At 68.9% G+C, this 11209-nt stretch overlaps 3 protein-coding genes across 3 annotated transcripts in view; all 3 read left to right on the top strand.

Annotated features, from left to right (window-relative positions):
* The first annotated feature begins 167 nt into the window (after positions 1–167).
* MRPS18B (mitochondrial ribosomal protein S18B) lies at positions 168–2298 on the top strand. The gene is made up of 7 exons (XM_062598623.1): positions 168–520; positions 1129–1255; positions 1376–1473; positions 1581–1649; positions 1731–1797; positions 1865–1924; positions 2009–2298. Exons 1-7 carry the CDS (start codon positions 431–433, stop codon positions 2221–2223), a joined length of 726 nt encoding a protein of 241 aa, XP_062454607.1. The 5' UTR covers positions 168–430; the 3' UTR covers positions 2224–2298.
* Positions 2299–3212: 914 nt separating this feature from the next.
* Positions 3213–8999, top strand: ATAT1 (alpha tubulin acetyltransferase 1). The gene is made up of 10 exons (XM_062598621.1): positions 3213–3335; positions 4644–4704; positions 6391–6482; positions 6584–6644; positions 6758–6871; positions 7016–7117; positions 7270–7315; positions 7430–7501; positions 8711–8860; positions 8973–8999. Exons 1-10 carry the CDS (start codon positions 3238–3240, stop codon positions 8978–8980), a joined length of 804 nt encoding a protein of 267 aa, XP_062454605.1. The 5' UTR covers positions 3213–3237; the 3' UTR covers positions 8981–8999.
* A 58-nt stretch (positions 9000–9057) lies between these two features.
* LOC134152841 (uncharacterized) overlaps positions 9058–11209 on the top strand; it is a 3278-nt gene continuing 1126 nt past the window's right edge. The window contains exon 1 of the mRNA XM_062598532.1: positions 9058–11207. Coding sequence (XP_062454516.1) covers positions 10754–11207 — 454 coding nt within the window. The 5' untranslated portion in view covers positions 9058–10753. The remainder of the gene's footprint in view (positions 11208–11209) is intronic.

Consider the following 11209-nt stretch of genomic DNA (forward strand, 5'->3'; position numbering starts at 1 on the left):
GGCGCACGCTCGCCACCGCCCCCGCACTGCGCAGGCGCGGGTCCGCCGCCGCCTCATTGCGCAGGCGCACGCTCGCCGCCGCACTGCGCAGGCGCGGCCGCCGCCCGCTATTGTCCTTCACCGTGTGGCGCAGTTTTTATTGCGGGAGCCGCCGACTGCGCCTGCGCGAGGCCGGGGGGGGGGGGTAAACGGCCGCTTAGCGCAGGCGCACTGCGGCCTCCCGCCACAATATCCCCCGGGTCTTCCCGCTGATTGCCTCGAGGACTGCGTGGAGCTTCGTGCTAGGAAAACAGCTTTTTCTTTAAAAAATATGGCTGTTTCAAAAGCAGAAGTCACGCGTGAGCTTTGACCTTTCCGTACGGCAAGATGGCGGCTCACATGCTCCGCCCGCCGCGGGGCGGGCTCTGCGCCGGCGCGGCCGAGCGGCAAGATGGCGCTGGCCAGGAGCGTGGCGCTGCTGCGGGGGGCGGCGGGCAGCCTGCGCGGCCCGGTGCGGGCCCGGCGGCCGCTGTGGGCCCAGGTGAGGCGGAGGGAACCCGGGGAAGGGGGGGGCGGCCGGGGCGCGCCGGGCCCTCGGGGCTGCGCTGGTGGCGGCTGCGCACTGCCCACGTGCTCTGGTGATGTCACGCTGCGGGGGTGGGGGCGCTCGGTGACGTCAGGGCGCGGCGGGCTCCTCTCTGCCGTGATGTCACGTGGTTGGGAGTCTTTGGGTGTGACGTCACTGGCTGCATTTGGTCTCTAGAAGGGATTGGGCGTGATGTGCTTTTTTGTTGTGATGTCGCTGCGGTGACGTCACTACAGTGACGTCACTGTGATTGCAGTGACGTCACTGTGATTGCAGTGACGTCACTGTTACCTCAGGCCTCGCTGCGCGCTGTACTTTGGGGCGTGCTTTCCGCCTGATGCAACGCCGTCCCTCAGCGGCATCACCGCGACGGGCACTGTACCTGCTCCGGCGACATCGTGGCCGGGGTGGGGACGCGTCACCTCGCTTCGGGTGTAGCCGGTGTCACCCCGCCCTGGGTGTAGCCGGCTTCCCAGGAAGCGGATGGTGGGTGGGAACGCCGCTGACTCACCGCGGCGCCTCGGGGTGGGGGTGGGGGGACGCCTCTGACCGCTCGTCCCCAGGTGACCCCGGGCGCCTCGGCCCGAGCCTGCAGCGCCGACGCGGCGCCCGCCGGCCCCGCGGAGCCGCCGGCCTTTGACACCGCCTCGCGCTACCAGGACAAGCCCTGGGAGTACCTGGAGAGCGAAGGTACGCTCGGACGCTTTCCTAAATTAATGCTGAATCGGCTTAAAGCGGGGCGGGGACGGCTGCCCGAACTCCTGGGCCCCCACCACGGCCCGCTCCCCCTCCCCATCTTCTCCCTTGCAGAGTACGAGGCGACGTACGGCGACAAACCCGTCTGGTTCGGCTACCGGCGCAACCACAAAGGCGCCATCCCGCCGCAGAAGACGCGCAAGGCCTGTTTGGTGAGCGGCGCCGGCACCCTCCGGCCGGCGAGAGGCGGGTGCCGCCGCCGAGGACGGGCGGGCGGCCAGTGCGGGCGGAGACCCTGACGCCGTCTCTCTCGCCCCAGCGCAAGGGCAAGCCGGTTGGAAACCCCTGTCCCATCTGCCGCGACCGCAACCTCTTCCTAGATTTCCGAGTGAGTTTGGGGAAGGGAGGAAGGCGGGGGCAGAGGATGATCCTTCGCCGCTCGCTCACCTGCTCCTCTTCCTCCCCGCAGAACGTCAAGCTCCTGGACCAGTTCATCTGCCCCCACTCGGGTGTTGTCTACCACCCCACGTACACGGGTGAGGCCAGCACCCTTGGGCGCCGCGGGGTGCCCTGGCTGCCGCTCTCACCATCCGTTCTTTGCAGGTATCTGCATGAAGCAGCACAAAAACCTGACGAAAGCCGTCGAGCAGGCGCAGGACCACGGTGAGCGGAGAAGAAGGGAGGAGCGGGGCGTGCTAGCCGGCCCCCGTGGGGCCCCCTCACCGCCCCCGTCGCTTCTCCCCGCAGGGCTGCTGTGGCTGCGGGTGCCCTACGTGGCGGCGCCGCGGGAGGACTACAGCAACCGGCACCCGGCGGTGAGCAAGACGCCGCCGGCGCCCGAGCTGCAACGCGGGGCCCCCTGGTACCCGTGGTACGAGTGGCGCCAGCCCCCCGCCACCGCCGTCGCCCGCCTCCGCCGCATCTACCAGGGCTACCTCAAGGAGGACGGGCCGCCGGCCTAGCGGGGCGGCCCCCTGCCCCGCAGCCCCTTCCCCAGGGCGGGCGAATAAAGCGGGTGCTGGCCTGGTTCTTTGTCACGTTGCTTGCCCTGCTCTGGAAAGGGGAAACCGGGGCTTCCAGAATGGCCGCCGTGTAGCCAAAATGGCCGCCGCATAGCCAAAATGGCCGCTGTGGCCTGGGCTAGGGGAACATGGGACCCGTCTCCCAGCATGCTGTGGGGTGGGAAGCGTGGCGGCAGGCTTCCCATGATGCAGTAGGGCAAGGCCACTGTGTCCCATGATGCCCTGGGGTGGGAGCGGTGGTTGGTAGTTGGCTCTTCTGCCCCGATGCCTTCGGGGAAGGGTGGGTGACACTTTCCCATGATGCTTCACTGCTGGGAGGGCCCGTTGCTAGGGGAAGGAGGCCTGGTTGCTAGAGGCCTGGTTGCTAAGGGTGGGGACAGGGCTGGTTGCTAGGGGTGGTGGAGGATGAGGAGGGGCTGGTTGCTAGGGGCAGCCGCAGTCCCGAGGAGCAGCATGGGGGTCTGGTTGCTAGGGACATCCACCGGTTGCTAGGGGTGGTGTGTGGGGAGGGGTGGTTGCTAGGAGCGGCCGCTGTTGCTAGGAACAGGGAGGGCACCTGGTTGCTAGGGGCGGGCCCTGTGAGGGGCTGGTTGCTAGGGGCAGGGAGGGGGGGCGGTTGCTAGGAGAGTGTCCTGTTGCTAGGGGCGGGGCCTGTTGCTAGGGGCAGAGGCGAAGAGGCGGCTCTGTTGCTAGGGGCGGTCAGCAGGGGGGGCGCGGCCCGTTGCTAGGGGCGCGGCGGTCGCTAAGGGCGGGGGGGGGAGGCTCTGTTGCTAGGGGCGGGGTTTCGTTGCTAGGGGTGACCTCCCCTTCCCCGCGGTGGGAAGGAGGTGGTCGCGGGGGGGGGCGGGGCCTGTTGCCAGGGGCGGGGTTTGGTTGCTAGGGGCGGGGCCTGGGCGGCCGCCAGCGGAGGGCGGCGCGGGGCCGGTCGCCGCGGCGGCGGCGGCGGCGGCGGCCATGGAGTTCCCGTTCGACGTGGCGGCGGTGCTGGGCGAGCGCTTCACCGTCGTGGACCAGCACCTGCGGCCCGCCGGGCGCCGCGGGCCCGCCCACCGGTAGCCCCGGCAACGGGGGGCGGGGCCGGGGCGCGGGGCACGCTGGGGCGGGGCGGCGGCGGCGGCCGCGAGGGGTTGGGGGAAGGGTGGGGGAGGGGGCGGCCGCGGGGCATACTGGGAAACGGCGGGGCCGGTGTGCTCGTCCCGGGGCATGCTGGGAAACGTGTGTGTGTGTGTGGGGGGGTGCCCCAGAGCATGCTGGGAAACAAAGGGTATTTGCCGGGGAGCATGCTGGGAAATGGGGGGGGTGCTCATTGTCCCTGCCCCGGGGCATGATGGGAAACAAGGACCATTGCCCCTGCCCCAGGGCATGATGGGAAACAGGGAACATTGCCCCTGCCCCAGGGCATGATGGGAAACAGGGACCATGGCCCCCTGCCCCGGGGCATGATGGGAAACAGGGACCATTGCCCCTGCCCCAGAGCATGATGGGAAACAGGGACCATTGCCCCTGCCCCAGGGCATGATGGGAAACAAGGACCATGCCCCCCCTGCCCCGGGGCATGATGGGAAACAGGGACCATGCCCCCCCTGCCCCAGGGCATGATGGGAAACAGGGACCATTGCTCCCCCACCACAGCCCAGAGCATGATGGGAAACAAGGACCATGGCCCCCTGCCCCAGGGCATGCTGGGAAACAGGGACCATTGCTCCCCCACCACAGCCCAGAGCATGATGGGAAACAAGGACCATGGCCCCCTGCCCCAGGGCATGCTGGGAAACAGGGACCATTGCTCCCCCACCACAGCCCAGAGCATGATGGGAAACAAGGACCATGGCCCCCTGCCCCAGGGCATGCTGGGAAATGGTGTGTGGGGGGGTGCTCATTGTCCCTGCCCCAGGGCATGCTGGGAAACAAGGACCATTGCCCCTGTCCCAGAGCATGATGGGAAACAAGAACTACTGCCCCTGTCCCGGGGCATGATGGGAAACAAGGATCAGGGCCCCTGCCCCAGGGCATGATGGGAAACAGGAGACCATTGCCTCTGCCCCAGGGCATGCTGGGAAATGAGGACCATTGCCCCTGCCCCGGGGCATGCTGGGAAGCAGGGGGACCCCCCCCCCCCACACACACACACCCCTGCCCCAGGGCATGCTGGGTAATGGGGGGGGTGCCCATAGCTGCCACCCCAGGGCATGCTGGGAAGCGAAGGGTGGCTATTGCCTGTGCCCCGGGGCATGATGGGAAAGAGGGGGTGCCCCGGGGCATGCTGGGAAATGGGGGGCCCGTTGCGCCCCCCCCCCCGGGGCATGCTGGGAAGCGGCTCCGGGGGGGGGGGGGGCCAGCGCGGTGTCCCCACGGCCCAGGGGGGACCTGGAGCAGCAGCTGAGGACGGTCATCGACGAGCTGGGCAAGGCCTCGGCCAAGGTCCGGGGGCGAGGAACGGGGCCAAATCCTGGGGGGGGACGGGGCAAAAACCCGGGGAGAAACGGGGCAAAAACCCGAGGAGAAACGGGGCAAAAACCCGGGGAGAAACGGGGCAAAAACCCGAGGAGAAACGGGGCAAAAAAACGGGGAGAAACGGGGCCAAAATGTGGGGAGAAACGGGGTGAAACGGGGTGAAACGGGGCAAAAACCCGGGGAGAAACGGGGCAAAAACCCGAGGAGAAACGGGGCAAAAACCGGGGAGAAACGGGGCAAAAACCCAAGGAGAAACGGGGCAAAAACCTGAGGAGAAACGGGGCAAAAAAACGGGGAGAAACGGGGCAAAAACCTGGGGAGAAATGGGGCAAAATCCTGGGGAGAAACGGCCAACCGGGGCCAAAGCCTGGGGAGAAACAGGGCAAAAAAATGGGGAGAAACGGGGCCAAAACCTGGGGTGAAACAGGGCAAAAAACGGGGAGAAACGGGGCCAAAGCCTGGGGAGAAACAGGGCAAAAAAACGGGGAGAAACGGGGCCAAAACCTGGGGTGAAATGGGGAGAAACGGGCCAAAACCTGGGGAGAAACAGGGCCAAAACCTGGGGTGAAACGAGGAGAAATGGGCCAAAACCTGGGGAGAAACAGGGGCAACTGGGAAGAAACGGGGCAAACAGGGGCAAAATGGGGCAAATTGGGGAGAAACGAGGGCAATGGGGAGAAATGGGGGGAAACCGGAGGAATCGGGAGCAAATTGGCGGCAACGAGGGCAAATGGGGGGAACTGGGAAGAACTGAGGGGAAACTGGGTGGGAACTGGGGGGAAACGGGGCAAACGGCAGGAACTGGGAGGAACTGGGGACAACCTGGGGAAAAGCAGACGGAAAACCGGGAGGAAATGGGGAAAATGGGGGGGGGGGGGGAACGGGGGCAAACGGGGAGCAACCGGGGTGTGTGTGTGGGGGGGGGGAACTAGGGGCAAACTGGGGGCAAATGGGGAGGAACCGGGGGCAAACTGGGGAGCTGGGGGCAAATTGGGAGGGAAATGGGGCCAACTGGAGGGGGAAAAGGGGACGGACGTGGAGGGAACTGGGGGCAAACTGGGGGAAACGGGGCAAAGTGTGTGTGCGGGGAGGGGGGGGGAAATGGGAGCAAATGGGGAGGGAACTGGGAGCAAAGCAGAGCAACCAGGGGCCAAACGGGAGGAAACTGGGGAGAAACCAGTGCGTGTGTGTGGGGGGAAATGGTGGCAAACTGGGCAGAGCGGGGCGGGGGGGGGGATGAGAGCTAAGGGGGGGGGTGAAACGAGGGCGAATCGGGTGGCGAAGAGGCAAATTGGGGCCAAACCGGGGGCGAAACGGGGACAAACTGGGCCAGGGCGGGGTGGGGGTGGGGGGGGGGGAGAAGAGATCCGTGGGGTGAAATTTGGGGGCAAAGCGTGTTGGGGGGGGGGGGTGGCAAATTTGGGGGCAAACCGAGGGGGTGGGGGTAAAAGCGGGGACGAACCGAGGCGGGTTTGGGGGGGGGGGGGAGAAGGAGAGAACGGAGGGCGAATTTGGGGGGCAAATTTGGGGGGCAAATTTGGGGGGTAAATACGAGGGGAGGGATTGGGGGGCTGGGGGGGGACGTCCCGGGGGTCCTGACCTCCTGACCCCCCCTTGCCCCCCCCCCCCCACATTCCCCCCCCCCCCGGCCAGGCCCAGGGCTTGCCGGCCCCCGTGACCAGCGCCGCCCGCCTGGAGACCAACCGCCACGTCCTCTACATCCTGCGCGACGCCGAGGGCCGCCGGTGAGCGCCGGGGCCGGGGCTGGCGGTGGCGGCGGGGGGGGGGGGGCCCAGGCGTCCGGGTGACCCCCCCTCCCCAATCCCCCCCCCCCCCCCTCCTCCAGGGCTGCCAAAGGCGCCGTGGTCGGCTTCCTCAAGGTGGGCTACAAGAAGCTTTTCCTGCTGGTGAGTGCTTCAAAGCGGGGTGGCGATGGTGTAGCGGGGGGGGGGAGGGGTTGTTCCGGACGCCTGGGCCCTTCTGACGCCCCCCCCCCACCCCCCCCCCCCTCGCCCCACAGGACCGCGACGGGACCCACAACGAAGCGGAGCCGCTCTGCGTCCTCGACTTCTACGTGCACGAGTCGCTGCAGCGGCACGGCTACGGCAAGGAGCTCTTCCAGCACATGCTGCAGGTGCCGGGGCCCGGGGGGGGGGGGAGACACACGCACAGGACACCCCCCGCGGCGTCACCGCCCCGCGTGGCCCGTCCCTGGGGGTGTGTGTCCCCCCCCCCAAAAAAAAAAAAAAACAAAACAACCCCCCCCCCCCCGGCGCAGAGCGAACGCACCGAGCCGCGGCGCCTGGCCGTCGACCGCCCCTCCGCGAAGCTCCTCGCCTTCCTCCGCAAGCACTACGGCCTCGCCGACGCCATCCCGCAGGTACCTTTGCTTTTCTTATTTATTTATTATTTTTTTTTTTGGGGGGGGGGGCTGCCCCACACGATGCAGCCCCCCCCCCCCAACCCGCCGCCACCCTCCTTTGCGCGTGAGGTTTTTCTTTTCCCTTTTTTTTTTTGCCCCCATCCCGAAAGGTGAACAACTTCGTCATCTTCGAGGGGTTTTTCGCCAACTGGCAAGGTGAGCGGTGTGGGGCTGGGGGGGGGGGGGGAGTGGGGCGCGCCGTGGGGCGCGCCGTGGGGCGGGCCGCCCGCCCGGCCCCCCCAACCTGTGCCCCCCTGCCGTGGCCCGCAGCGCCGGCGCGCCGCCCGCCCCCCAAGCGCCCCGAGGAGCCCGTCAAGCCCTACTCGCTGCCCGAGCGCCGCTGTGAGTGGGGCAAAATCGGGGGCGGGGGAGGGGGGGCGGGTTGGGGGGCAAAAGTGTGGGGTGGGGTAGGGGGATGGGGGGGGCGGCGGTGCTGCCCCCTTCCCCCTCCCCCCCAACCTGCCCCCTCCCGTCGTTTCTGCCCCCTCCGTTTCGTGGCTCTGTTTCTGCCCCCCCCCGTGTTTCTGCCCCCCATTTCTGCCCCCCCCATTTCTGCCCCATTTCTGCCCCCTTCACTTCTGCCCCCTTCGCTTCTGCCCTCCTCGTTTCTGCCCCCCTGGTTCTACCCCCACCCCGTTTCTGCCCCCCCATTTCTGCCCCTCATTTCTCTCCCCCCATTTCTTGGCTCGTTTCTGCTCCCCCCATTTCTGCCCCCCATTTCTGCCCCCTTGTTTCTGCCCCATTTCTGCCCCCTCCTCACTTCTGCCCCCATTTCTGCCCCCCCCATTTCTGCCCCATTTCTGCCCCCTTCGCTTCTGCCCCCCTCGTTTCTGCCCCCCTGGTTCTACCCCCACCCCGTTTCTGGCCCCCCGTTTCTGCCCCCCTCACTTCTGCCCCCCCATTTCTGCCCCTCGTTTCTCTCCCCCCATTTCTTGGCTCCGTTTCTGCTCCCCCCATTTCTGCCCCCATTTCTGCCCCCCTTGTTTGTGCCCCCCATTTCCGCCCCCCCGTTTCTGCCCCACATTTCTCATACCTCCGTTTCTGCCCCCCTCATTTCTGCCCCCCTTGTTTCTTCCCCCCCATTTCTGCCCCTGATTTCTGCTCCCCTAATTCCCCCGCCCGGTTCTGCCCCCCATTTCTCACACCCCCGTTTCTGCCCCTCATTTCTGCCCCCCTCGCTTCTGCCCCCCCATTTCTGCCCCTCGTTTCTCTCCCCCCATTTCTCGCCTCCGTTTCTGCTGCCCCTATTTCTGCCCCCCTTTCCTGCCCCCCATTTCTCACACCCCCATTTCTGCCCTTCATTTCTGCTCCCCCCATTTCTGCCCCCCCGTTTCTGCCCCCCATTTCTCACACCCCCGTTTCTGCCCCCCATTTCTGCCCCCCTCGCTTCTGCCCCCCCATTTCTGCCCCTCGTTTCTCTCCCCCCATTTCTCGCCTCCGTTTCTGCTGCCCCTATTTCTGCCCCCCTAATTTCTGCCCCCCCCCCCCATTTCTGCCCCCCTAATTTCCGCCCCCCCCCCCGGTTCTGCCCCCCATTTCCGCCCCCCGCAGTCCTCGCCGAGGAGCTCGAGCCGCCGTGGCCCTTCAACGTGGCGCCGGGCCGGGCCGGCTCGCCGGTGCGCGGCAGCCTCCGGCCCTTCCTGCGCCCGAGCCGGAGCGCCGAGCCGGAGCCTCCGGAGCCGCCGCCGGAGCAGCCGCCGGGTGAGCCGCCGCCACCGCCGCCGCGCGCCCCCCGGGCCGCCCCACGCCTCGCCCCCCGGGCCGCCCCACGCCTCGCCCCACGCCTCACCCCCATGGTTTTCCCTCCCCGCAGGTCGCTGAGCGGCGCCGAGCGCTGAGGCTGCGGCGGCGGTGGTGGCGGCGTGGGGGCTCGGCCCTGCCCCACGGCTGCGGCGTGGGGGCTCGGCCCTGCCCCACGGCGCCTCTGGGGGCTCGGCCCTGCCCCATAGCGGCGGCATGGGGGCTCGGCTCTGCCCCACGGCGCCTCTGGGGGCTCGGCCCTGCCCCATAGCGGCGGCATGGGGGCTCGGCCCTGCCCCACGGCGCCTCTGGGGGCTCGGCTCTGCCCCATAGCGGCGGCATGGGGGCTCGGCCCTGCCCCACGGTGCCTCCGGGGGCTCGGCCCTGCCCCATAGCGGCGGCATGGGGGCTCGGCTCTGCCCCACGGCGCCTCTGGAGGCTCGTTCCTGCCCCACGGCGCCTCTGGGGGCTCGGCCCTGCCCCATAGCAGCGGCATGGGGGCTCGGCCCTGCCCCACGGCGCCTCCGGGGGCTCGGCCCTGCCCCATAGCGGCGGCATGGGGGCTTGGCTCTGCCCCACGGCGCCTCTGGGGGCTCGACCCTGCCCCATAGCGGCGGCATGGGGGCTTGGCTCTGCCCCACGGCACCTCTGGAGGCTTGTTCCTGCCCCATGGCGCCTCTGGGGGCTGGTTCCTGCCCCATGGTGGCGGCGTGGGTGCTCGTTCCTGCCCCACGGCTGCGGCGTGGGGGCTCGGCTCTGCCCCACGGCGCCTCTGGGGGCTCGACCCTGCCCCATAGCGGCGGCATGGGGGCTTGGCTCTGCCCCACGGCGCCTCTGGAGGCTTGTTCCTGCCCCATGGCGCCTCTGGGGGCTGGTTCCTGCCCCATGGCGGCGGCGTGGGGGCTTGACCCTGCCCCATGGCGTCTCTGGGGGTCGGCCCTGCCCCACAGCGGCGGCGTGGGGGCTCGGCCCTGCCTCACTGCGCCTCTGGGGTCTTGGCCCTGCCCCATAGCAGCGGCATGGGGGCTCAGCCCTGCCCCACGGCACCTCTGGAGGCTCGTTCCTGCCCCACGGCGCCTCTGGGGGCTCGGCCCTGCCCCATAGCAGTGGCATGGGGGCTCGATCCTGCCCCATGGCGTCTCTGGGTGCTCGTTCCTGCCCCATGGTGGCAGCATGGGGGCTCGGCCCTGCCCCATAGCAAGCGGCATGGGGGCTCGATCCTGCCCCATGGCGCCTCTGGGTGCTCGTTCCTGCCCCACGGCGGCGCCTCTGGGGGCTCATGCCTGCCCCAAAGCCTCGTGGAGACTTGTTCCTGCCCCATGGCATTGTGGGTGCTCGTTCCTGCCCCACGGCACCTCTGGGTGCTTGTTCCTGCCCCACGGCACCGAGGGTGCTCGTCTCTGCCCTACCGTGCCTATGGGTGCCCATCCCTGCCCCATAGCCCCCACAGGTGCCTTTCTCTGCCCCATAGTCCCCAGGATGCCCTTTGCTGCCCCATGGCGCCTATGGGTGCTCATCCCTGCCCTATAGCCCCGGGGGGGGGGCCTCTCCCCACCCTATAGACCCCTAAGCACCTATCACTGCCCCACAGCCCTCTTGGGTGCCCGTCCCTGCCCTACAGCCCCATAGGTGCCCGTCCCTGCCCCACAGCCCCCATGGGTGCTGTCCCTGCCCCATAACCTCTGTGGGTGCCCGTCCCTGCCCCATAGCCCCGTGGGTGCCCGCCCTGCCCCATGGGCTCCCATCAGTGCCCCACAAGCCGCATCCTGCCCCACGGGCTCCTGTCCCGCCCCACAGGCCCCTGTCCTGCCCCATGGGCTCCTGTCCTGCCCCCACGGGTTCCTGTCCCGCCCCATGGGCCCCATCCGGCCCCACGGCCACCCGTCCCGCCCCATGGGCCCCATCCGGCCCCACAGGCTCCTGTCCAATCCCACGGGCTCTCGTCCTGCCCCATGGGCTCCTGTCCCTCCCCACGGGCCCCGTCCTACCCCACAGGCCCCCATCCTGCCCCATGGCTGTCCGTCCCACCCCATAGGCCCCCATCCCACCCCATGGCCGTCTGTCCTGCCCCACGGGTCCCCGTCCTGCCCCATGGGCTCTCATCTCACCCCACAGGCCCCCGTCCTGCCCCATGGCCATCCATCCCACCCCACGGCCCCTGTCCTGCCCCATGGCCATCCATCCCACCCCCCATGGGCTCCGTCCTGCCCCATGGCCGTCTGTCCCACCCCACGGGCCCCATCCTGCCCCACGGGTCCATGTTCTGCCCCATGGGCTCTCGTCCCGCCCCACGGGCCCCATCCCGCCCCA

The sequence above is a fragment of the Rhea pennata genome, chromosome 34 (genome assembly GCF_028389875.1).
Source record: "Rhea pennata isolate bPtePen1 chromosome 34, bPtePen1.pri, whole genome shotgun sequence".
Lineage (NCBI taxonomy): Eukaryota > Metazoa > Chordata > Aves > Rheiformes > Rheidae > Rhea > Rhea pennata.